Raw genomic sequence first — 27062 nt, forward strand, 5'->3', positions numbered from 1 at the left:
TCTAGATACCACAGACTCAGCGTTTGTCAAATTTACTTGCACTGAGATGGGACCACATCATCAATGAGCATGTGCCAAATGGTGCCTTCACCAGAACAGGCCTCCTGATAAAACAGCCTAACCCTCTGCTGGTTCAAAGATGGCTTAGTGAGGCATCTAGTGATTCAGTATACATCAATTTTAACTTGTAAAATTAAAGGCTTATTACTGAATTAATAAACTAACCACAGTAACTACAAGGTTAAAACTGTGAGACTACTAAAACCAAAAATGTGTTCATATTTATATGGACTGATTTTGCAACAAAATAGATGAGAAAGAAAATATTTTTTAAAAACTTGCTATATGCTACTCATGTTTTGGAGAAGTTGTTTGATTACATTGCCCAGAAAATTTTCAGAAATATTTCCAAAACTTTATATTGTGATCATTTAAAAAAACAATTTTCCTCAGTGAAAACAAAGGTTTTTATTGCTGTGGTTGTTGTATGAAGAAGTACAAATTAGTAAAAGAAACCTCCAAATTAAAAAAAAAAAAAAAAAAAAAAGCATACACCTAAATCTGGGATGTTCTATAAAAGACAACCTCCTTGCTGGCAATAAAAAAAAGGCACCATCAGTCTGCAGTCTCTCATTAGTTAAGTACAGTCCTCAGGATATTTGGAAGCCTACTACTTTATTGTGTTTCTTTTCAAAGAAAAACATTATACTTCGGCACACCACAAGGGAGATCATTAAAGGCATAAAGAGCAGTTGAGTACCCAGTTCTCTTGGAGATGTAAGGAAAGCTTGCAATGTCTCACTTGCTCCAATCTCAGAAAGTCTCCTCCACAGGAAATGTTGTCTTTCAGCACAAGACCGAGTTCTTTTTTATTTTTAATTACTTGTCTATATTAGGAGAAAACAGTTAAAAATTCTTATAACATGAATCAGTAAAAATATTGCAGTAGGGCAGTATAAGCCGTGAATCCAAAAGAGTTTACACTAGTGAAAAACACAGCTCGTATCTGGCTCATCTCCAGGCATACCATGAGAGGAGAGCACACCCAGCACCCAGAGACACATCAACAAAATCTCAGCCCTTTGGGGTTCAGGGCACTGAGAACAACTTTCAATATTAACATCTGTAAATTATCAAGACATTTCTAAAGCACACTCACGTTTCACAGCATAAGTAGCTGTAGTGCTACAAACCGATAATGTCATCATCAGAACTGCTGAAATTGTACACCTCTTGTCATAAACCACTGTGTTTTTATGGAATGGATTATAGTTTTAGTGGCCTCTAGTCCATTCTGCACTCAATTTCATTTTGTAAGAGGCATTTATACAACACTTATAAAAACGAAAAGCAAGTTTGAGATGAAAAAAGTCTATTACCTAAAAAAGCTGGTATGGTTTATATAATTGAGACTGTATTTGTCTGGACTTAAAGCAGAAGAGAGTGGGCAAACCAAATTGTACTAAGTTGCACAGAAAAAGCATGCTGTTCTCTACCATAACATTTGCACTTCACACAAAAAGAAACATCTACTTGAGTCTCTTTTCAACACAGTACATGGTTATGTGTGCTGACAGAAATGTAGAGATGTATTTTACAAAGGATACTGAATAGAAATGACTAATTAGACAAAAAGCACAGGCAGGACTGTGGCTGCCCACAGGGAAGAGGGATTTCTCTAACTAGGCCACTAATGAAGTGAAAGATGAAATGCAAAAAGAAAAAAAAAAAAATCAATTTGATATAGCCTCTATTCATATAATCTTAGGCCTACATTTCAGAAAAAAATATTTTAGCACTGAAGTACTTCAACTGAATAAAGGTCTGTTTGGTACAGACCATAATATTCAGTATCTAGATATATCTTTTGTACTAAAAACACTCCTAAGGGTGTTCATAGACAAACAGAAAGAGCTCTGAAGATCAAATTCCTATGTGAGACACTTATATGAAATTCTAACACAGCAACACCCGTCAGGCAAGTAAAAACTGAAAAGCTGAGAAACTATAAGTATTTAAGAGAGTTTAATTCATTAAGAAAGTGCTCTAATCCACTTTAAGCATTTTTATTTTTTTTTTAATTACCAGTGGTGGAAAAACAGCTACCTGTATTTATTTTAGTTACCACCTCTTTTTTCTTATTATGGTATAGTCACAAGCAAGGAAGAAAGCTTGTGTAGCTGGTGGCAGTTTTCCTCATCTTCTTATCTGGACCAATAGACATTCATACTCCATTTAGGACAAACTAAAGAACATACTGAAGCCTGAGCATCTGAGACAGCCTAAATAGACACTAGGCTATAAGGGGGTAGCAAAACCAAAATGAATCACTGTCACTTCATGTCAGGGAAGGTGGTTTTTTTCCCCAGTGTGATTCACTTCTGCTGACACTGTCTACCCATCCCTTCCTCACCACAGTTCCCAGGTTTTTTTGCATATTGCATTCATAGCCCCAAGCAGACTTCAAGACGTTCCCAATAACTTCATGAGAACTGAGGCCAGTCACTCATAGCCACCATTACGTAGAAACTATGACGAAAGACTGAGAACACAGAAAAAGAACTACTCTGCTTAGTCAATGGTCCACCAAATTCACTTTGCCTCCTGTGCAAGAAATAAAGCATGTCAATCAGGGAAAGTCCGTAAATCTTCCCCTCCTAATTCCTCCACTACATGGTGCCACTTTATAAACTACATAGCTGCATCTATTCACTTTTGTCTAGTCTTTAAACAGCCTTATAGGCATACACAAAAAAATAGCAGGGTTTTATTTAAAAGCAAACTTTTTATGACAAAAATAGTTGAGGAAAGGACAGACATTCAAAACAAGTATATATAAGGGAAGTAGTCAGATGAGCAAATTTGGCTTCAATTCACACATCTCAAAAGGCAGAATCACTTTTTTTTTTTTAATTTGTGAAATACTGATGTTACATGCAAGAAGGCACATACAGGCTTGTGAAGATGGGAGATCTTTCTGTTACCATTTATGGTCTTAGAAAAGCAGAATTACACAAGAATAGAAGGCAGAAGAATAGAAGAGGAACAAATCATTGCTGTAACACTTAAGATGCTCTTCCTACACCTCAGTGCTTACTACAAAACATGAGCTCCTGACATTTCCTGTCCATTTCTGGGATGCTGATGAGAACAGATTAGATGGGAAAATCTCTTTTTGTTTTTACCTCTGTTCCTGAGAATATATGCAAAAAGGAAAATAATGCAGTTACACCTCTAGAGCATGAGGACAAATGTTAAATCCATTATGGCAATTTTCACTGGAAGAATTGCTCTTCTGTGTTATGTCTCCAAGATTGATATGTGCAAGTAATTTCAGTGAAAGAAAGCACTGAAGCAGAACTTGTATCCTCAACGTTTCCTTCAAAGAATGCCCTGAGGGTTACAGATGTTTGTCTTCTCACTTATTTCAGTATTTGTTGTAACAACTGTGTTGATAGGAGTAACATAAATTCCATACTAACACTGTTCGTATCCTGCTAGGTCCAAGTCCAAGAGACAGATCCAGGAACTCCATCCCTACTGCAACCAAACAGCACCATCACCCCTTCCAGCCACACAGTGAAGACACTGCGACCATAGCAAAACTACCCAGCAGCAAGATCAAATAATTGTACACTGAAATTATATACATTAAAAGCAACAGTAACTAGAGATACAGACTCAAGGATTTCATCAGCTCCTACATAAAGTGTGTGAACAGGAAATGTCTAGCTTCCCTTTAAATTCTTTCAGCCATATCCAATAAAGGAAGAAAATTAGGTACTTAACAAATACAGCTGCTCATTCATCAAGGGCTCCTCTCCATAAACCAGGCTGGACTTCTCCCTGACATATGCCATCTTTGACAGACCTATGCTAAAAGCAGAGTTACCAAAATAGGAGCATGTTATACTTTTTTTTTTTTTTTTGGTAAATCTGTATGTTCATTAACACCAGATAACTAGATACTTGGACAAAGCAGGGGCCCACTGTGGTACTGTCAGAATTATACACTCAGGGACTCAGGGTTAACAATTCAACACAGAAATCATTCCTGGCTCCTTCACAAATTTCCGCAGCCAAAGCAGATTAAATTAGTTCTGCTCTGCCAACAGGAGTAATTATCACTACGTGCAGTAAAAAATAGCTGTGAAGTTTTCTAAGTGAACGAAATATGGACCCACTGATGGAAGTCTTAATTCAACATCTATTAATGTCTTTTCCTACGCCAGCAAGAGGGGAAAGAGCAATATCAGAGTCGAGAATGGAAGTTTTAACATTTCTATTGTTCTTATGCATGCTACTTGTAAAGATCCTTAAATCTAGAGTCTTACCAAGGGTAGGCAAGGCAAATGGGCCACAAGGAATTTAAAGACAAAGTCAATGCAAGAGATTGAGTGCTCCTGTTTTCAGTAAGCAAATGAAAGCTACAAGGAGATGTGTCACAACAGTACAAGCATTACTCTTTTTCTCACTCTTAGATGAAACATGTTAACTTGCAAATTACATTTAAACAAGAAACCAACGCACATAGGAAGAGTATAACAGGTTTATTTTCTCCACTTGGCCTCTTGTTGTGCAAACCATCTCCAACATTTGTATGATCAATATTTTTCAAGCTGTAAGCAGGAGCAAACAAGCTAAATATTAAATACCTCTTCAACTTTGCTCTCCAAAAGGTTACAAAGCAGATACACTAATAAGATGGCAGAGACAGCACAGTGAGTTCTGGAAGAGGCTGGCTCATTATCAGCATCTCAGCAGCATACAGCCTATACTTTAGCTCTTTATAGTCACTTCAGAACCATTTTTGAGTAACAAAATATGCAACACTAGTACCATTACATAACTGTGAAAAATCTTGCTATGAAATGTTCTATGCAAAGAAAAACAACAGACTTTCCTTAATTCAGAAAATTAAGGAATAGCTAGGGAGATCTGTAGTGTTATTAGCTTACTAGATGTGGGCATTCTTTGAAGGCCTACACAAAGCACAGGATGCTATGAACTATAAAACATATTAAATTCCTTTGAACCACTGCTAACACAGTATCAATATTAATAGCATGTTCTTTATTTGCTCAGTTAATGTAGTTATTAAATATTCATAGAAAAGCTCTTAAAATTCCTAACTGACTAGCATTCAATTGTGTCTATTGCATTTTGGCTTGAGTATGAAGTTTTGTTTATGTATGTTTGCTCTTCTCTTTGCTTCAAAGAAAGAAAATGGAAATTGAAACTTGAAAAAAAGCTGAGAAAGCACAAAGGAAGCTCAGCTTTTATTAGTACTGACATGGAGTGAACAGGGGGCAGGGAAAAAAAAGGCTCAGGATTTGTCATGCATTCCTGACTCTCTACTTGGCTATGCTAGCACTACAGCATTGGTTAAGCAGGTGAGGGCAAAGAAGCATTTAAATTACTTATGCCACTAAGTCAAGTACTCCTACAAGCCACAAAAGTGGCAAATTCTCATCTCGTCCCTAAAAAGGGACTTGACTCACTAATGATTAAATAGTTGAAAAACAAGAAATAAAAGCCAAACACAAGAAAACTCTGTGTTGAAATGCTTCAGGTAGAACTATTTATGAAACTGACATTTAAAGTAAGACAGTAGTCATTATGCTGCAAATTGTATTTACAATTGTGGCATAGAAAACTGCTTCTGAAAGAGACAGAACTATAAAGGATACCGATTTTTTACTTGGATGAATTGTCATTGGTTCTGACACAGGGTTTCTAATTACTCACATGTCAGCTTAGTTGATGTAATATTAGCAGTGGTATGAAACAGTTTACAGACATAGAAACCTCAAAACCTGCACGACCTAATGTATTGAAACTTATTGAAGAGGGGGGAATCTTTAAAGCAAACAGTCTGGCTGATAGCATTTGTACAGCAAAACGAATGGAAAGCCTGTGCAAGAGAAACTTTTAAAAGTCTCAAAAGCTGTCAACACTGAACCCCGCATGAAAATTCAACACAAAATAAGAAAAATAAATCTTCATAGGCTTAGTCAGTGTCTATTAAATGTGAACCTAATCTAAATAACTCTTAGGCCCTTCTATTTCTTTACCAGCTAATGGCATAGACCATGTACTAGGTCTATGATTTCCAAAAGGAAGGAACAATATTCTTATTAACATTCATTAGTGTTAACATACATGATTCATTAAATAATTGAAATGTTTTAAATGTTTTCTTGAATTGCATATAAGTAGTCTTTTCCAAGCTCTTACGATCATAGAATAAATTCCTAACAAGACGTTAAGGATCTAAGTACAGCTCTCTACAAGCTGCTAAATACAAATACGGTTATCATCTAGTTACCTGTTTTAAAAATCCATTGTTAGACTTTTGCTGGTGTGTCACTTCAGGTTTGCATTTTATTAGACCATGCCCTCCGTGGCAAGGACTGGGCTTCTGATAATTCAGAGAACATTTCTCAAGGATTGCAAGTCAAGTAAGTAGGACAGCTGGGTCCAGAAGCCAAAATCACAAACTGGTAGGAATAGCAGTGAATGAACAACAAACTCCAACAATAAATTTGAAGGATTGGAAGTGAAAACTTGGTGGTTAGAGTGTACTAACTACTTTTTGTTTGTTTGTTTTTCAGTCTGTGATATTTTCTGGAGCTTCAACACATTGAATTGGCAACAAATGTCATCTTTCACGCACTGACTGTTGTACAGCTCAGAGTCGAGGAAGGAAGTCAAACTCTTTTAACTGCTCAATCTTACCATACACTTGCATGAAGCTCCGTCTTACTTATCAAGCTAAGAAAGTTTGATGCTTCTGCAATCTTTATTACCATATATATTGCATTTGAGCATTTCCCAGTAACAATGAGTAATCTATTAAAAGCAAATTCAGATTTGCTTTACTGGTCCTAGAATCTCACACAATTTCAAGTAGAGCAGTGGGTACCAGAACCTGCAGAATCTGTACTAAGTATAGAAAAATAGATATTTCAAGTAAGATACATATATTTATTTCAAACTACAGTGAGGAAAAAATGTTTAATACCATTTACCTCATAAATAATTACAATATTCTAAAACTCTGATGCTTTATCTTATACACTAGAGCAAGCCTTTCAGAGGAATGATGTATTTGGATGATTTCTAAGACTGATTTTTATTTGGTCCAATCATTTGTAGTACTGCATTACCTCAAATGAGAGTTAGAAACTCTTCCAGCGTTAATGACACAGCTTTTTGGAAATACTTAAAAGCTACTACATACACCACACACAATTTGAAGTTTCAGGGGCTAAAAAAAAAAAAAAAAAAAAAAAACACCAAAAAAAAAAACCACACAGAACACACTTTCTAAGTCAGTCTGCGAAAAATTATCCCCTCTTGCTTGCTTTGAATATGCTACTTACTACTTCCATTGGATGCCCTTCCATTTCCACCCTGGAAAGGACAGCAAGCAATTTTCTCCTTCCTCAGGCCTCTCATATCCTCCCACTATGCTGTCTCTTTTCAAAGCTGAAGAATCCTTTTTCTATTGCGCTGTTCCTTATTGTTTCATACCTTTGAAAACCTCTACTGCCCTTCTCTGCACCTTTCTCATTTTATTACATCCTTTTTAAAACAGGTGACCACAACTAAATAATACAGGAGCACTGTGGCTTATGCAGTAGGCTACAATGCCATAATGAGCTATATAATGCATAATACCATAATAAATGTTTTGGGCACAAAACAAGCCTTGGCAAATGCATTTCGCAAAAACCCTTTGGTGCTACATCCTCCACAGATGTCTACCAGAACAGATTAATGTTCTGAAGAATCTGGTCCAGACGATTATGAGATATTGAAGTAACTAAAACAGTGGTTTGATTCATGAATGCAATTCCTGTGATTAACAAGACATAAAAACATTAATATCTCTCATCTTCCAAAAACTCTCTAAGGGAAAAGTTAGTTAAAATACAACTCTAATAATTTAGAGACCAGTGTCTTTGTACCTACAACTGTTTTCCACAGTAATTCTGAAATCCGGCCAGTGTTAGGCAAACTGCACTCAATTTCTTCAGTGACATGTAGCCTTCCTAATTAAGAAATTCAAAGTGAAATACTGATACAATGCAAGAATTTATAAGTTTTAGAACAAATTCTACCATCAGCAACATTAATTTACAACATCAACTTAAAACCAGGTGACTCCTTAGGAAGCTGTAGTGGGTTCCCTTTATTAAGGAAGCTGGCAAACAATGAAAGGTGAACCTGACAATATGTTTCACCTGTATATCATCATAGGTCCTTGTTACCTACAAGGTTGAATTCGCTTACCCCAGCTGTCTGCCAAAATGAAATCCATCACTGAAAGCAGCCTAAATTTGTGTGGGAGATGTGTCAAAAATCACATAAACACCTACTTCCACTAGTACGAATTAACAGCTGTGACCATCTCAGCAGAGGCAAATGAGTGAATGCTCATGGAAATTCAAGTGTCACTTCTGTATGTGGCTCATTTGATGTCACAGCTCAATCATACTGATGTCTTGCCTCACAGTAACATTTGTAGTACACCAATGAACAGTCCAAAACTTTATTTTGAAATTGTGAGTTTGGCATCTCACAAAGTAAAACAGAACCATAGAGTGGTCTCATGAGAAGAATAGGTATTTATGAAAAGGGTGGAAAAAATAAAATCCTAGAGCACAGGTCAGTATTTATTAGATATCCTAAAACAATCAAATGGTGAATAAACCAAACACTACAAAAGCTCTGCAGCAGAGTATAATTTCGTATTATCTGGACTCACAGTCTGCTGAGCAATTTGCTACAGTACTATCAGGGTTTTAAATGGAGTAACATGGGCGCCAGTGAGAAGTCTGCATTATTGAACCATACTACATGCTGAGTCTTAAAATACTAAGATCACATTTTTCTCCAATTGAATTAAGAAAATTATTCTTAAGTTACCAAAATATAGATGGCTGTTTCAAATAGCTCATTATAACCAACATGAAGGCAGGTTCAGTAAAAAACCCAACAAAATTGTTAAAAGATCTGGTCCTCAGTCTTCAGCAGGTAAAGTCCATGGGAGACCATACAACACCACACATGAAAGCTGCCTTTTCAACAAGAGAGCAGAACAGAGTCCTAAATACAGAGCAAGCTTAATGCCTCTACACAGCCTCCAACGTGCCGCCTCAGATCCCATAATAATTAATTCTTTCAGCAGTGCAAAAGGCAGCCAGCAATACTAGCAAAAACCTTTTTTTAGTATTGTATATTGGAAGTTCCTGCAATACAGATTACAAAACTGAGGGATTCTGATGAAACCAGGAGCAGCTATTCAGAGCAGGGGGCAGAATGAGATGTTACACACAAGCAAGCTCCATTTTAAATAACCACCCAGGGGACTCTACCGCCAATACCTTGTTATGTACAACTATCTTGCCACCAGATATTTTCACTCTCTTGCTATGCAATCACCTTGGGAACAGAACTACAGGAAATTCTACCAAAATAATAATTCCAGTAATTAAAGTACAATGTGCTTTGAGTTCTGCCACATTATTCCAAGTGTCTATAGATGATGAACTGTGTTAAGAATAAATTTAAATTAGTTTAAAGAACTCATCCCAGTTTTTAAATTACAGACTTCCAGCTGAATGACTTCAGAACAACACTGCTTGTATATTGGTGACCTCGTGAAAAGCAAATTTCTTGAACCACTGTTAAAAACACCTGTAGAAGGTATTCCCTGTTCCAGAAAGAACTGTGTAAATGGTTAACATTACTTCCATGCTCATGTTTTAATCTCTCTTAAATTTACAAGTAATACACACATCAGTGCTGGAAATGTTCTACCACAGATGGGACCTGAGAACCACTAATGTAGGAAGTCCTCAAGGAGTGCTCTGTTGGTCTTCTGAACTTAGTGAAGAGGGCTGCATCCTTCCTATTTTATTCATAAAATTAATCCTATTAAAAACGTAAGGTGTTCATAAACATGGAACAAAATTTATTAAATATGTCATATTTTACCAACAGTGTATGCTAGCAGGACGCAGAATTTAACTTGGTTTTATAAATACATCCTTACCATCTTAAATTTAAGATCATCAATAAAAATAAGTTTAAAAAGGCATGCCAGAATTGTACAAGATACTAGCTGTTCGCACAAATCTGCATAAAAATCAACAGTCATTCTTGTCATGGCTAAAAAAATTTCTGCATGAGCAGTAACCTATTGCTAGTTTTAGCACTGATGCATACATAAAGGAAAACATAGCAATATAATGTAGAGACAGTGAAAGCAAGTGCCTGCCTGTAAGCTGTAGGAAAATATTTTTTAAACCTATTATGCAAAAGAACACATACAAAAGCAATACAAACAGATGCTATAACATACTTTCAGACCTCTCAACAGGCATCAGCTTACTAAATTGCCTAACAGAACATCACTTCAACACAAATGATTCCTTATTTGTTTTTTAAATAACATATTGAATGCGAACATTGGAGCTAAGCTGTAAGAATGTCTAGTAAGCTTAGATTTTGTCTAGGAAGCCTAGTTTTACATCTGATTTTGTTTAGTATTAATCTGTTCTACAGACTATTCAGCTAAACACAATGAAATCTAAATAAAATACAATATGATCCTGGACCAGTTACTATCTTCTGAAAGGCATAATAGCTTGGTGGGACAATAAAACAGGTGAAGATTAGAAGGAATAACAAAATCAATATATATGCAATTTGTAACTGGGAATTTATAACAATGACAGAACTTCCTCTGCCTTTCTATTGAGACTGTTTTCAGCACAAGCAATAAGAGTGATTTTCAGATAAGTGGACATAATAATACTCCAAGGCTGATTCTTGCCTTTAAGTCAGATAAGCTGAATAGCAGCACAGAGTCCTAGCAAAAGACAAACTTGTTTGATTTGTTGAACAAAGATAATATAGTATGAACAACTAGACAGAAAAATTATTCAGCAACACCTTTTTGAATGGATCAGAATAAGTGAGTTTATGTGAAACAAGTGCAGGGAATAGGCAAAACAATTAGAATAGACCCATGCGAGTTAGTTTTGTGGTTGTAACGTTCAGGAAATATTTGTATTAAGATCCTGTTTGCTTTTTACAGAAACTAGCGTTTCTCCATTTGTGACAATAATTTGCTACTTCTCAATATGTGTTTTTCAAAAAAAAAAAAAAAAAAAAAAAAGACCAGAAATCAGTATACAGTAGGGATCTGAAGTACACAGCATAATTTTTTAACTTTTGCACTGCTCATTTATTTCTAATTAAAACCACAAGTGTGGCTACATGGGTATTTTATTTTCTATACCAGGGACTGGAAACTCACAAGTTTGTGACTCATTGTTCCCTGGCTGAGAAGGGCTGTGCCACACACAACTGGTCAAACTGACAGATCCTCTGAACATGACTCACAGGTCTACCAAAACCTGGGTCGAGATTGCTACCAGCCAGAGGCCACCCCACCCGGAGGTGAGCACCTCCATATGTATTCTTAGCAAATTGTCCCACAGCTGCCCTGCTCAAGCCTTCCCACCTGCTTCAAAAGTCTCCTGGAGACACAAGTTAACCACACATCTGCTAAAGTCTGTTAAATGCCTACACTGCCAGGAAAAAGCAATGCAAGCTCAAGTTCAGAGAAGTCTGTTCTCTGAAATTCACAGAAAAGATTACTCTAAGGACAGCAGGGGAACTAATAAACTGTCCACCTTCTGTATTATTTTTTAGTGTGTCCAGATGCAACTTCTCTACATGGAATTTATTTCTTAAGTAAAAAACAAGCAAAACCATCGATTGGATATCAGGGATAATATTTATCAGTCAATATAAGCAATAAATAATACATGTAACAATAGATTATTTTACTTCATTTTTGTAAATCACTAGATCTAACCAGCATGAAACAGTTTCAATCTCAACAGTTTTTAAGCTTTTAAAACCTTTGAGGTATTTCAAAGCACATTTTTGAGAAAGATAAATTAGTGTGATTGCTACTGAAAAGTAGACTGAAAATAATACATTTGAGGTCAACCCTGTAATGTCATCACAGAGATAGAGTAGAAAATGAGTCTTAGATCCTCTGGTTCAAATGAAATTCCATTTTTAATGCCAGTATGCCTTGCCACTGGACAGTATTTCTGACTCCTGTCTCCACTTCTGTCAAAGCAAGTCACGTTACAAGTTACAGCCCAGTCTTCCTGCTAAATGTGGTAATTTCTTGAATGCAGCAGAGAACATGCATAGGATGTCCAAGGATCTCCTAACACAACACCACAACAACATGGAAAAGATTTCTCCTTTTTGTCAGCTGTTACTGTTTTGAAAACTTGAAGTTTGGTGATTCAAAAAAAAAAAAAACCAACAACACACACCACCACACCAAACCACATACCCATTTCAAAGCCATTTGGGGGGGGTTGGTGGGGCAGGAAGGAAACATCTGCCATTCATTTATTTGTTCCTTCTAATTCCTGGAAGACTTCTAACTCTGAAGAATGTTATAATCATCTTAAGGCAATTCAACAGTGTGTTATCATTAATGCTAAGGGAGTAGGCATAACTGAAATAATTTTTCTAACTCTGACCTAAAAACCTTTAAAGTATTTGGTCATCACACATCCTTTCAATGAATCTGTAGTCACTCAAGATCTCTAACTTACTTTCCACTTGGGACATTAACAAACTTTCAGTCAATAATTTCAGGCACGTAGTAGGGTACAGCATTACTTTCCAAAATGCAGAAATACCTTCACACTGTCATAGCCCACATCTGACACGTTTATTCACAAGAAAAGGGAATCATACCAAAAAATGAGAAAACTCCACAGAAGAAAGCATCAGAAATTCAGTGAAACAGGCCAGAGACACAGGTGATACAGGAGAGACAGCATGCCCATAAGAAAATGAAAACTACATAGTTACTACGTCCTGCAAAGATGCAGACTTAGGAGACTAAGCACATTCGTAAGTGAATACAGCACCATGACAATGGTCGGAAAGGAATATGACTAAATCAAAGAGCACAATACCTTTTTAAAGGAATTTCCCGAGTTAAAAATCACTCTCATAACTACAAAGAGTAAATAAAGTTGAAGAAAGCATAAAAGAGTGGGCCAGACCTTACAATGGAAAACTTTAATGATAGAAAGCATCAGTGCAACCAGAAAACTAAGCAAAAGCCCCCTTCTACCCAGCAGCATTTTCAGTTCTGAAGGGGCATGTGAGGAAAATGATTCTAAAGTTATCTAGTATCCAATAATGAAGTGCAAAAAATCACTGACCTGGATTAAGTTCTCATCAGTATCATGAAACAAATAGTTTAAAGCTGCTCTAGTACTTCAAATAATACAAAAATCATAAAATCAGCTACCATAGTAGGATGAATGCCACAAATAATTATTCTTCAAATAGATGTTCTCCATTAAACCAGGAACTATAGAACAAAATTTTAATTTAGTCCCATAAGAACCTTGAAAAAAAAACAAAAAAACAAAAAAACAAAACACCAACTCTCAAATGGTAATATTGAACTGCTTCATGCTCACAAGGCATGAAATTATGTGAAAAAGTCAAGACAAGAAGTGTTTGTTTACAGGACAGTTACTGACCATTTATGCCTTGACCTTACTGAGCTTTCAATTACACCACATCTACAGACTTCGGTGGGCATTGTTGTTCTTCTCTGCCTGCAATGCCTATTAGGCCTATAAAGACTCTGTCCATTCACAGAAAGCAAGCAAGCAAAACTCCAGAAACACGAAGAAAGAAATTGTATTCTCAATAATACAAAAAAAAAAAAAGAGTTTCCAAGTAACCTCTGATATTCTTAAATTTCCATCCAACCTGATCTGTAGTTGCCATTAGCTATCAAGGTAATCCCTCAGGGGCACCATCATGTTGCAAATGCTTTCTCTCACAATACAGATATTTAGTCATAGTGGTTGTTTCATCTTGAGTATAAATAGTCCTCTCACCTTCAGCCTGGGAAGCAGAAATAAAATTATCATGTCTAGCAGCCCCTGAAGAGTAAGCGGAGCTCACTGGAAAATAAGGGAAAGTAACCATGGCGATTGATTCCCAAAGTGAGGGAGTCGCAGGATGAGCATGCTGGCTAGCAGGGCTGGCTACTTCTGCCTTGCAAGCAACATAGACAATCAATCTGAAAAGTGGTTAAAAATAATTATCATTCCCATCTCCATCTGCTCCCTCAGGACACAACCCCATAAAAATGTTGCTCAAGCATTGCCACAGTGGCACAAACCTCTAGAGGTTAGTGGGAAGGGCAGGAATCAAGCAATGCTGCTTTTAAAAAGAAGTTCCTAGCGTCAGTGGTTGACTCACTCTGCAGACTGCCAGCACTAGCTTTCATCCTCATCACTTCCCACTAGTCTTGTCTGTCACATCACCTGTAGCAAGCAGCAAAACAATTTTGGGGAGACACATATATTGGAAATCCCTGACTGCAACAGGAAGGAGGCAGAAATTCTTAAAACAATGGGTAAAAGCAAAGCAATTACCATTTATGAAAAGTAGTCACAGAAAAGCAGCATAAAACAGTCCAACAGGTTACTGCTGTTCAAGTGCTGTCTGGTCCCCCAAAATCACTGTGTTTGCTGGTCCTAAAAGCCTAACTACCACTGGAGCCTTCCTGCCTGGCACTCTCACCTACACGGGAAGCAGCTTCCGGAGTAGACGCGTTCTCATCCATGTAGGAAACAGATTTCAGAGGATCTGCAGAGGGATGAGGCCAACAGGAACAGTGAAGACAACAGGGCAGGGAAAACAGCTGAAAGGGAGAAAGAGCATCAGGAAAGACGGAAACAGATGCTCTGGAGGGAGAATACCAGGCGGAGGGTGAAGGCAAATGGAGAAGGTGAAAGTAATATAGTCCAGATTGAGAGGAGAGAGCAGGAGCACATAACAAGCTACAGAACTGAGGTGAGTCCAAATGAGGGAGAAGCAGAGACAAGAAGGAAAGAAAGAAAAAAATATATATTAAATTAAAAAAAATAATAATAATTTAAAAAAAAGCCTAGACACATCAGAGTAATACCTCTTACTAATCACAGAGCAGTCTGGTTTACTGATAGATGAGATCAAGCCACCTGAGTCAGGGTAGAAAAATGTGAGAAACAGGGAAAATTGAAAAGAGGTTTTCACAAGCAGAGCTGACATGAAAATGAAATATTCTACAGAAATCCTAACATTCCTAAATTTGCTACTCTTCCAAATAAAGATGAAAGGCATTTAAAGTTCCTTAAACCTTAATGTGATTTTATTGAAATACTGGATTTTGAGGTCAAACTCTAATGATATTCAGCACTAAACAGGTAAAGCTAAATACTACTGCAATTATTTTCCAAACAGTTTACAGAAAGTCTTCCAAGAACAGCATTCCTGCAAAACCTTTTGAGGATTAATTTTCTTGTAGATCTGCTCCACCACAAATTTAACTAGCAACATCAGATGAAATCACTGTTCTTCACTGTAATGAAAGAGATGCATCATTTAGGAGTCTTATTTCCAAACCTGAACAGTTTAGCAAAATATATTTGTGGTCCTGAATGTTGAGCCACAAATTTTGAAAACCATTTTTCAGACTTAGAGAGACATTCCCCACACCTGCCCTCCCCATAGCATAGATATGGCAATGAGATCTGAGGCAGAAAGACCAAGTTCTTAATTAATATGACAACCACCATCAGAAGACCTATGCAGAGAAACCCCAACAAAACACTAGTTCTGCCCCAACAGGGAACATCTCAACCTTTCTTCACTGCTCATCAGAGGCCATATGAATTCACAGCCACTGTTACACCACTGACAGAAGAAGGATCTACTCTTCAGGCCTATTCCAAGGAAGGTGTGCTAAGAGACAACGTTACAAAATACACTCTCTCTTGTTCTAGGAGTCTTTTAATTAGCAGGTTTTTTTCTTATGTTTCTCCCATTGGCCATGGCCAACAACTTTTAAAAAAAGTGAGTAGTACTCTAGGAATACCTGTCATTGTAACTGGGAATCCCATACACAACTGGAAGAGATTTTTTTTTTTTTATTCTTTCATAATAAATATTTTTAAGACTAGAGAATAATTCACATTACATTTCTTATTGCTAGAGCTTTGTGCTCTTGAAATAATGTGATGAGCTATGGGGCTTACAAGCTACAAAAACCTAAATTCTCAAAGAGAATACAGATAGTTTAAATTCAGCAGATTCCCCAGGGGTCCATGAATCTGAGCAATTATAGCTGGTAAAACACACAAATTTGAAATATGCTTCCAATCTGCTGCTCAGGAGTTTCTCTTGAAGAGCAGCCCCCTGTTCCTGGCATGGCTCAGCCATTCCTACATCCGCACAGTCTCCCATCACCATGTCTGCATTCGCATGTAAATCACACAGGTCCCAGTCAGCAAAGGCTTTCATCTCAGCTAATCAATTTACCAGGGTCTTCCACAGGAAGGGAAATCTACAGGACTCTGATACAACTAGAGAGGCATTCCAATAGGATTACTGGAGTCATTTCTGTAACACTTCATAAACCCTGCACAGCACAGAGACAGTATCTACAAGCGTTTTCTAAGGTACAGTCCTTCTAACCAACAATATCACTTAAAAGCATCACTGAGAACAACAAATGTGGAGTTAAACCTCAGTTTTGCAAAGATTGCCATCTGTTCAGCATACTTTGCAGTGAAACCGGTGGCCTCAGCACAATCCACAGAGAAGATGCATCACCATATTCAGTGCTTCCAGCCACAACTGCAAACTGAATGAACACAGACCCTGAATAACTTTCTCATGACTCCTTGTAGTGACTCACATCAAGGCACAGCAGTGGGTAAATTCACCCTGTCCTCTTTGTGATAGATAAAACAAAGATCAGGACATAACAGGGGCAGGCAGAACTCAGAAGAAAATGGCTCAAGTGAACCCCATTTCAGACTCCCATAAAACCTCAGTATAATTAAACACCTGCTAAAGACCACTTAAGGTTTTAACATATTCTCCATTTTCAAAAGTGCTCTAGGAATTCCCTTGAAACAGACACCCCTAAGAGAACACACATCCCTAATGAGAGAAAAGGAATGTGAGAAATCAAAGCTCAGCAGAAATATTCAACAATATTTTAAAATAAGCAATTGCCATTTCAGAGAAGTACTTGATACAACCTGAAATCCTGTGTCGCTTTGTGCACACATAGAGAGTGTAAATCACTAAAAGAAAGTGAAACTCAAATGTTTCCTCCTGCAACTTGGTGAAATTTAGCAAAACTAGTACTGCTCTGAAATGCAAAACATGAGCTGCAAAGTAGCATGAAGATTTTCAAAACATCCACCTAAATACAAATTAGGTTTTTAAAGCTTGGCAGAAATCTCTTTTCAACCAAGCAAACATCAACTGACCATGAGGCCAAAGGCAGCAGCCCTGCAACAGCACTTCAGGGAGCCTCAGTATTTCTATTTTGAGAGTAAAACGAGCTACAAGCAATAGTTTGAACTTTCTCTCTGGTGTTTCCTACTTTCTACCTAGTCTCCAGGAAAAAGAAATTCAAAGCTTGATCTAAATCCTACAGAGATAAGTAGGATTAATGAGTGTTTACCCTGAGTTACAGTGCACATGGTAGGACTATATAATCATCATACCTTCATCCAGAGACACCTGAAATCTGACAGGTACGTTAGTACAGTGGAGGTATGGTCCTCCTTTAGTCACCTCTGCATTGTAATCAGACATATTTACTCATAGATCCTAGGGAATTCAAGGGGAAAAATAACATGGCTATCATGGCCTTACATCAGCGGATACAAGGCATCACTGTTACCTAGGGTAGTAGTTGGGGAGAATTTGAAGTCAATCACTGGAGCATGTAAATATAATTTAAATCGTGACTGCCAACATGTAAGCAAAACACAAGGAATTACACAGGTTATGATGGTGGTGTCGTTATTATACTATTAATTTAGAGCATGGGCAGCAAAACCAATGCATTTTTTAATCATGAAATCTGCTGCACAACGGTGAAATTAAGTTGCTTTGCCACTCGAAACTTTCAAGGGCTAAGCTCTAATCATTCTGCTTTCCTCGACTATAAGGCTTCTTTCCATGTGGAAACAATGTGAATATAGGAACCGTCAATGGAACAAAGTATCTTGAGTATAGATTATATAGCATATACCCTTATATAATTTGAAAAAAAATAGGTAAATTTGATTGTCTCAGAGATTAAAGGACAAATCTAAGGATTCTGGAAATACAAATCATCTTGTCGTGGTAAGCTTTACCAGTTAAAAAAAGGATGTTTTTAGAAATGCTTCATGTTTTGGTTTGTTTGTTTTCCAGAAAAATTTGCTTACAGCAACAATGTCAAATATACATTTTGTTTGTTTCTGCAAGGCATACCATACCATATTCTCTGTACCATTTAAAATAAATTTAAATTTATTTTAGAGGAATAAAACTAGTGAAAAATAGGTAATGATAGATAATCTCTACTAACCATTTGTAAAATAAAATTATAATTGAAAGTAAAGGCAATTTACAGTCCCAAAATATTTTGGATTGTAATACAAGACAGATTAACCTAATTTTCCCAGTTACATTAGTTCATACCTGTAGGTCTGCAAGAGTGTTTTAAATAGTACGAGTGGTTTTATACAAATTGCTATGATATCACTACATTACACAATTTGTGACTAAGGTTTCATATTTTGAATATTTAAAAAAAAAAATAAATACCTTATTAACAGTCCTTCAGTATTCCATGTTACCAAGACATTCGCTGTTATCATTTAATATGGAATGAAAGATGATCATTGATATTTTTCTAAAAGATACGTTCTCACTTAATTGCACTGGAGCCAATAGCGTTCACTGGGCTTTGAAGGAATATCTTTCTTCTAAATATAAAAATTCAAAACCTCACTATAAAGATGTCAGCTCAGACTGCATTTTACGTATTGCAAAGTCTTAGCAAGCAGCTGCTATTTCACAATGCTTGAAGTCTTAAACTTGGCTTGTCAACATGAAGTAAGAGGAAAGAAGAGGTAGCTCCAGATGATGTTGAGTAAACTGGAAAGTGCAGGAAAAAAAAATATAATAATAGCTGATTGTTTCCTCCTACTTCTTACATATTCTTTTTGTATATCCTTCTCTCTCCCCCTGAGCCCTTTTGATTTATGCATTTCTTTTCATAAGCAGTCCTTTAACTTGCCACTATCACAGGTCTCCCACCTTTGTCAGACCAGGCTCAGAAAATAACTTGGCTTCTCCCACACGACACAGTAGCATGCCATACACAGACATAATTTAAATTATCCACTGCTGGCACACACTATCACCTCTATGAGAAACCACTAGGGATATTTTTCCTGTTAATGCCTTAAACAGCTTCCAGCACACTAAAATTTTGTGCAGGAGGGGACATTTGAGACAGTTCTTGGCATATGCTGCATTTAATAACTGTATGATAAATACAGCATGTAAAATAAGGTTTACAATACAACTTCAGTCTTCCCTCCCCCTCAACCAAAACGAATCAATAAAAATAAAAAAAAAAAATACATCAACTTTCACATTTTCTGCATCTTCTCCATTTTCTAATTACCTAGAAAAACAGGGTCACTACTTCTTTGTCAGTTGCTTTCCTTATCACAAAGCATAGAGGTCATATTAAGGTTTTCCTTTGAACAAATATTTGTTCAAAATATTTTACCAAGTCCAACATGTGTAAGTTTATGCATATGTATATCTACTATACATATGGATAAATACATATGTTATGGATAATGCAGCTTGTGGATATTTCTCACAGCCAGTACAGTTTTCATTTGGATTAATCATGGAAATAATAAAGTTCAATGTGGCAGACACATTTAGTGGACCAAAAGATTGAAAAGCAAAAAGACTGAAAAAATCTGGGAAGTTCAAAAAATATTTTTAAAATATTTACATTGAATACGCAAGGTCAGTTTTTTATAATTAAAAAAATCTGTTTTGTTTTTTAACACCTCTCTTCTTTCTACATACTTATAAAAAACTGAACTAGTTCCCAAACTCTTGATCAAGCCCAAAAGCTTTTGCAGTTTCAGACAAACTCTATCTATCTAAATGTATCTCTGTGGTACTTCCTTAACTCAACCTTGTACCTAACATAACAAGCAAACACAGAATAAGAGTTATTTTGCACACTAGTTCACTCAAAGATATCTCCGCCCAAGGAAAATATATTATCGATATCCCATGACTTCCAGGAAGGGCCACAAGCACCACGCCGAATCCCTTTTATTTTCTCATTTAGTTTATCTTGTCCTTCTTAAGATGACAGACATAAATCTGAACCTCATGCACAGAGGTCAGCATATCTATTCACATCCCACTCTTTCTCTTTTAAATAACATGCAGAGTCATGAGATTATTCCCTTTTCTTCATTTGCAGAGCCAAGTGGCACATGAAGTTTGATACCCTTACATTTGGTGTGCTCTCCTAGGCTGAAATTTGGAAGGAGAAAAATCAAGCAGCATAGCTGCAGGGAGACACCCATAGGGGAAAGCATGGGGAAGCACACCACCTGCGGGGATCTGGCAGAGGTGGAATATGCAGTATTAGGGGCAGATCACTGTTATCATCTAGGGGGATGGAGAAGCTCCAAGCAAAGGGCAGGATCAGAGGAAAAGCAGAGGTATGTCTCTCGGCACACCCACAGCCTGAGGCTACCTTACACCACTGTAACCAAGAAAAATTAACTCCTCCTCAAAAGCTCAACTGCCACACCAAAACGTAACGTGGATGACAAAGATAATGAACTTCCTTTGACTACATTGTCACACCAAAAAAAGCAACTCCCTAAAATTAGAAAATGTTTGAACTTTTGATACAAAGTGAGGGATATTTTGTCTATTTTGATTAGAATAATAGGAAATAGTTATTTTTAATATTTAACCTATGTCAACATCCCCTTCAGTAAACTCCCATGGCAGTATTGCATTAAGTGCAGTTTTCCTGTCTAGCAATCTCTCACAAGTTAACTAAATGCCTTGCAAAAACCATTTCAAAACCAGTTTGCAAAGGACTAAAAGAGAAGCATTAAACAGATGACATCTTCTGCAAATCCACTGTAATCCATTGGTTTAGGCTTTATATTTCTGATAATAAATTATTCAAGTTCTTGTATTATTATGATTAAACATTAGGATAAGTACTTTCTGTTATGTATCACTTCTATTTTATTACTTTCACCAGCCTATGTTAGCCAAGAGGCGGCATCTGAACAGTGGCTACACTGAACAGCTCCCATGGAAGTCAGATACTGAGCAGTGCCCTGTCCTCCATCTCACTGTCACCAAGCACCAGTGCTACACTTCAGGGGAAACCCTGCAACACACTAGCACAGCAGTCACATCCCCACAATTCATTTAGCACATTCCCTCTTCCAGCTCTTTTCCCAGTAGCTGCAAGGTTTAGTGCTTCTTCAGTAAGACCACTGCCTGCAATAGTGCCTGCAGTAAGACCATTTTCACAACACCAACTCTCAAGTCTGATTCAGGCAGACTCCCCTATAGTTAAAGGCCAAAAGACATTATTTGATCCATTTTCCAAACCTCCTTTTCTGATGGCACATGCACTGCTTGAAAGTAACAACTGATGTTGCAAGCTCATGGGAGTTCAAACAGCGAAGTGTTTTTAGGCCTTCACACAAGAGCTGTTAATAGAGCCCAAACTCTCCTGTTCTGTTCAGTCACAGTGGAAAAAAATCCTTGACATGAATGTCCCTGAACCCAAAAGTTTCAAATCTCATGCAAAGCCCGTGTGTAATTTTTTCACAGGGGACCTAGCACTGAGACACACCAACTTCTCAGATAGGAGTCAGGCAGCATTCAGCTAGCAGCCTGGAGGCAGAAGATTCACTGGCAAAGCATCACCACTTGTCCTTTAAATACCTGAGGTTCAGGCAGTGGGGAGTTGTTTGGTTGGTTTTTTACTTATATATGTGAGGCTTACTTTCTGAAAAGCACAACTGACTGAATCAGCTTCTGTTCTTCAAAGGACAACTTCCACTGTCCAAATATAAATATTTTCATAAACATACAGAAATGCAGACAAAAACAGCCAGCACTCAAACATTTTCTAAACCCAAACATTTTGCCATCTAAAACCACTGAAACATTTCTCTTACACAGGCATCCTTATCTCCAAAAAAAGGTAAGGGGGGTGAATCCACAGATTTAAAATGCGTAAGACAGCCCATGAGAGCAGCTGTGACACAAGGTGCGTGGCTGGTGGTGGGACGAAGGCATGCAGTTGCCCATGCTAGCCAGCCCATAAAAGAGAATGTACCCACTGCCATTTGGTCAAGCATGTGTTTGTGTTGCAATGATGAGCATCACCAGTCCCAGTTTCTATTCCTGCCCCAAGAGCTGGCAACAGTTGGGTGCTTACAGAGCAAAGCAACAGTGCTCCTGTTAGGCTGAACGAGGCTCCACCGAAGACCAGCAGCTGAAGCAGCTGCATCAGTCACAATCCTTCTACACTTGTGATGAAACTTTTAAGGAGTTACCAAGGTCTACTGAGCAAATCTGATAAGCATCATTGACATATGATCTACCACATTCATTCTGAAAAAACAAATATGTAATGAAGTGGAAGAGACGTGACTTTCTTGTGTCAGAGCCCTAACATCATCTACTCCTAGGTCTGCCTGAGGCACCATCTCTCGCTTTCCTGTTCTTTGGTGCCGCTGCATTTATAACTAGCCTCCAAGATATGAAAATTTGGTTCATAAAGAAAGGCCTGACAAACATCGATAGCAGTAAAAGACTAAAACCACGTAGTCTGCCTTCCACAAGACCCATTTGTGAAGCCTTCATCTACCCTTCTCATTATCTGTTTTCATTGCTCAAAAACTGTGCAGTAAGAATCCCCTGAGACAGTTGAAGATTTTGCAGCAGAAAACAACATCAAAACAGGGAGTACGGGAGCTGCAGCTCAATTCTAGAAGATGACAGATAAGGGCCACATGACATTCAAACAGTTCAGCTGAGCAGTACAGACACAGCTGCATGTTCAGGCAGACTACACAGTCAGCGGCCAAGACAATTTCCATCCTAATGCTAACTCTGCTCTGGTACCCCATGCCTCGAATGGCTATAAATCACTGCTCTACAAGGAACAGGAGAGATGGCTACTGTTTCTATGAGACCATAAGATCCTATGATGCAACAAATGTATTAATTTACTGACAAATATTATTCTGACAAAACTCAAAATATAGGGCTCAACTTCAAGTAAATCTCACCAAATCAATAATCTTCAATCCTGTGAGACTTCAGCATAAGTTACTGCTACATGCTCTTTACAGGCTCAGTAAGAAACTACAAGTAACTTGCAAAATTTCAACCTACTACATTTTCAATAACAATTTCTGAAATTCGCACTGAGTGATCCTTTCCAGCAAGAGGTATCTCCTCCAAGAGGCTTTTCATTAAACCTCACACAGCCTCACTAAGATAGCAAACTCTTGATCTCGCGGAAAGCAAAGTTAACATTCCCAGTAAAGGCTGCATAGTTAGCCATTATAGGTTTTGATCCAACAACAGTTCATGTATAGCAGAAACACACCACTAGAGAGAGCGGTCTGCAGTACCATGAGTGCAGAATCCTCAGGGGAAACAGCAGTGACACAGACAAGAAGGCAACTGTCACAGCTGTGAAACAATTCCAGTAGCTGCATTATAGATGTATAAAGCTCAGGTTCAAAATGTGCATTACAAACAATCAAAAAAAATCTACAATTATAATCCACAGTTCAAACAGACTTGGAGAAATAAATATGAATTTTTATTCCCAAACCTGCTCTAAGAAAGAAGAGAGGAGAATTTTGATACTTATTCTTTGTAGAGAGAAGGAGACCACCATGGCTTTAATTTGTCAAAAATTATAAGAAATATTGGTCCAGACAAGCAACATTAATCTCTGATTGAAGTTGATTCAATGAGTTAGCTATCCAGAAAATACCATGTAATATTATGAGGACACCTTTCCAGCTCATTAAATAAAAATGAAAGTCTGTTTCCATACTATTTATCCATTCAAAGCAGAGCAAGAAACCATTTCTAACAGTTCATACACAAAGTATTTATAATTCTGCAAGCTAAAAACTGAAAAAGAGTCAGTTTGGAAGCAAACCATCTAACTATAACAAAAATACAAACCAGAGCCCTGGTACAGTTTAGTAAGCCCTGAAAGTCTCACAGAGTCTGAACGGTACAGAACTTATCTGGATTTCTTCCATCTGGAGGAGCCCACCCTCACATCACTCAGATGAAGTGTTGCCTCTGCATATGCACTTCAAGCAGGCACTTGAGCTCTCAATTACTGGAGATAGCCTTTATACCATTGACATGCAGACTATGGTCTGGAAGTTTTTATTCTGACTAGCTGAAATATACCTGATGCTTTTTTCCCCGTTTTGCACTGTGGGTTTACAGAAAATGTCCACTTGGCAGTAAAACATAGCTGCTAAAAGAAGTGATTAAAAAGAAAAAATTAACTGGCTTTGTGAGTAAGTGGGGACAATGAACGTTCCACTCAAAAGTGTAATTGACTAGCACTGCTTTTTGCCAGTGTCCTAAACATGAATGGCAGTTTTGATTCCTATATACCTAAAATAGAATGGTAACACTGAAATGTTACAATGTATCTGTTTCTCAATGTTTTAAAACACATGAAAGGCTCAGAAGTTTAGTTTCCTTTCAGCCATCATCTGCCTGGCTGCCAGTCTGTGGAGGCATAGGTGTGCGTGAGGCAGTGACAGGAAGTAACATATATATAGAGAGCCTCTTCTCGTTGAATTATTCATGTTATCTCGATATCAGAAACCAGCTTTATGAGGTGCAGTAACAAAACGTCAGTCCCAACTAAAAACTGCATTTAAAAGGAGATTCAGTCGGAATTACAAATTATTATTTAACTAAAATACCAGTTTTAAAAGCTAAACATTAAAAGCTCTGACAAGAAAAAAATACTAAAATACAGGCAACCGGTTATCAAGAAGGCGATTTCTCATTACTAGTCGCTCTTTAACATTCAGCTTCATAGATCGCAAAAAGATGCCCAGGTCAGGTGACGAGTGTTTCCATTGCTTACCTCGCCCAGTTCCCCACCGCCCCCCGGCCCAGGCCGGCTCGGCTCCCCCGCCATCCCACATCGCCCGGACCAGCACCCCGTCCCGGCTCCTTCCGACCTCCCGGCCCCTTCGCACTCCCTCTCCCTCACGTACCTCGGAAAATCCAGAAAAACTGGAAACAAGAGGTCAATTTGTATTATAAACTGCTCACACGAAATATTAACGTACACAAAAACGTTAAACTGCCGACTCCGGGGCGGCTGCAGGAACTTCTCCTCAGCACAACCGCCCGCTCGTGGCGGGGCTCGCGCAGGCTGCCGCCCTCGCGCCCCAACCGCCCCGCGCTGCAGGCGCGGAGCCCCCTCGGAGCTCTCGGGAGCCTCCAGCCCGGGGCTGCTCTGCCGCGGCCGGAGCTCTCGCTCACCGCCCGGCAGGAGCGGGCCCGCCCTCCGCAGCGGCAGCGGGGACCTGCACCGGGCGCGGAGGCTCCAGGCTGGAGACCGGCAGCGGCCGCGTTCAACTTCCCGCACCCCGCGGCTCCCGCTCCGCGCCGCCAGGAGCCGCAGGCGCGGCACGCGGAGCCCCTGCGCGCGGCGGGAGGAGCGGAGCTGCCACCGGCGCGCGGGCAGCGAGGGGCGCGGCGGGTCCGCGGTCGCACCTGGGACATCTGCGGGCGCAGGTTGATCTCCTTGAGGTTGATGGAGTGGCTGCGCAGGTTGTTGAGCAGCTGGCAGAGCAGGACGCCGTCGCGCAGCGTCTGCGCCAGGTCGAAGACCTGGGCCGTGTCCCAGGTCACCCGGTGGTTAGGCGGCAGCACCTTGCAGCTGATCAGCCACTGCCCGCATTGCTTCCAGGGCTCCATCCCCGACACCGCGCCGCGATGCTGCGGCCGCGGCGGACACTGCTGCGCCCTCCTGCCGCCGCCACCGCGGCCGGCTCGGCCCGCCCCGCGCCACCCCCGTATCCGTGCCCGCCCCGGGAGGCGGGTCCCGCCCGCCTCCCGCATCCTGCCTGTGGCACCGCGTCCGTGTCGCGGATCCGTGGGCAGCTCGGGGCCGCCTGGGCTGAGGGGCGAGCGGGGGGCGCGGCCCCGCCGCCCTCCCCGGGTGCTGCTCATCGCGTTTGATCTTGCAGCGTACTTGGGGGGGGGCAAAAACAAAGCACCTGCGGCGTACAAGATTCAGCTGTAACAACATGGCACAATGTTTTGTTCGGGTTAATTTTCAGTCTTCTTTCTGTTCACTAAGAAAACAGCTAAATGCTCAGCAGAGGTCAAAGCAGAAAGCTGCCCGGCTGCTCTCACAGCTATTTCTAGAAATGATAAAGAATATTGCCATTGTTTTCCTCTTTGTTCTCCCTTAAAGTATTTTACACTAAATGACTTGAATTTTATTTACACTTTAAATAATATTGAAAAAAAATGTTATAGCTTCCAACATGCATGCAGGCAGCTACAATTTTTCTTTTTAATCTATATACATGTGTGATTTTAAATTACTAAAGGTGACAAACTCCAACAATAGACAATACAAACACCAGAGTTCACAGTAGCTTCTGCATCTCAAAAGCTATTATTTCCTTTGGATTTCTGAGGCACAACTGTTTTTATCCTCTACTACAGTGGTTAATAAAATATTAAAAAAAAATTAAAAATAAAAACCACAGACACAAACATCATAGAAACACATAGAAAATGCTTTTAAGGTAAAATTAACGGGTAATTCATGGGGGGAGAGAACCCACAATCCAGGGTGAGAAAGCCTCCTAACAGTAAAAAACTAACATGACTATTAAAGATGGCCCACAAATATCCCTAGTTTTCACATCTCCTCTGTTGAAAGCACTTAACTGCTTTTTGAGATCAGAATAAACCCACAAATGGTTTTGATAATTTCTGAAAGAATTAATACAGAAGTTCTGGGAATTAACTGTAAA

At 38.8% G+C, this 27062-nt stretch overlaps 1 protein-coding gene across 1 annotated transcript in view; it reads right to left on the bottom strand.

Moving 5' to 3' along the window:
* VAV3 (vav guanine nucleotide exchange factor 3) overlaps window positions 1–25989 on the bottom strand; it is a gene marked incomplete at its 5' end in the record, with an annotated part of 160456 nt that extends 134467 nt beyond the window's left edge. Inside the window, one exon of the mRNA XM_080348607.1 lies at window positions 25786–25989. Within this exon, the coding sequence (XP_080204733.1) occupies window positions 25786–25989 (204 nt within the window). The remainder of the gene's footprint in view (window positions 1–25785) is intronic.
* Between the last annotated feature and the right edge of the window lie 1073 nt (window positions 25990–27062).

This window comes from Nesoenas mayeri (genome assembly GCF_963082525.1).
Source record: "Nesoenas mayeri genome assembly, chromosome: 8".
In the NCBI taxonomy this organism is placed as follows: Eukaryota; Metazoa; Chordata; class Aves; order Columbiformes; family Columbidae; genus Nesoenas; species Nesoenas mayeri.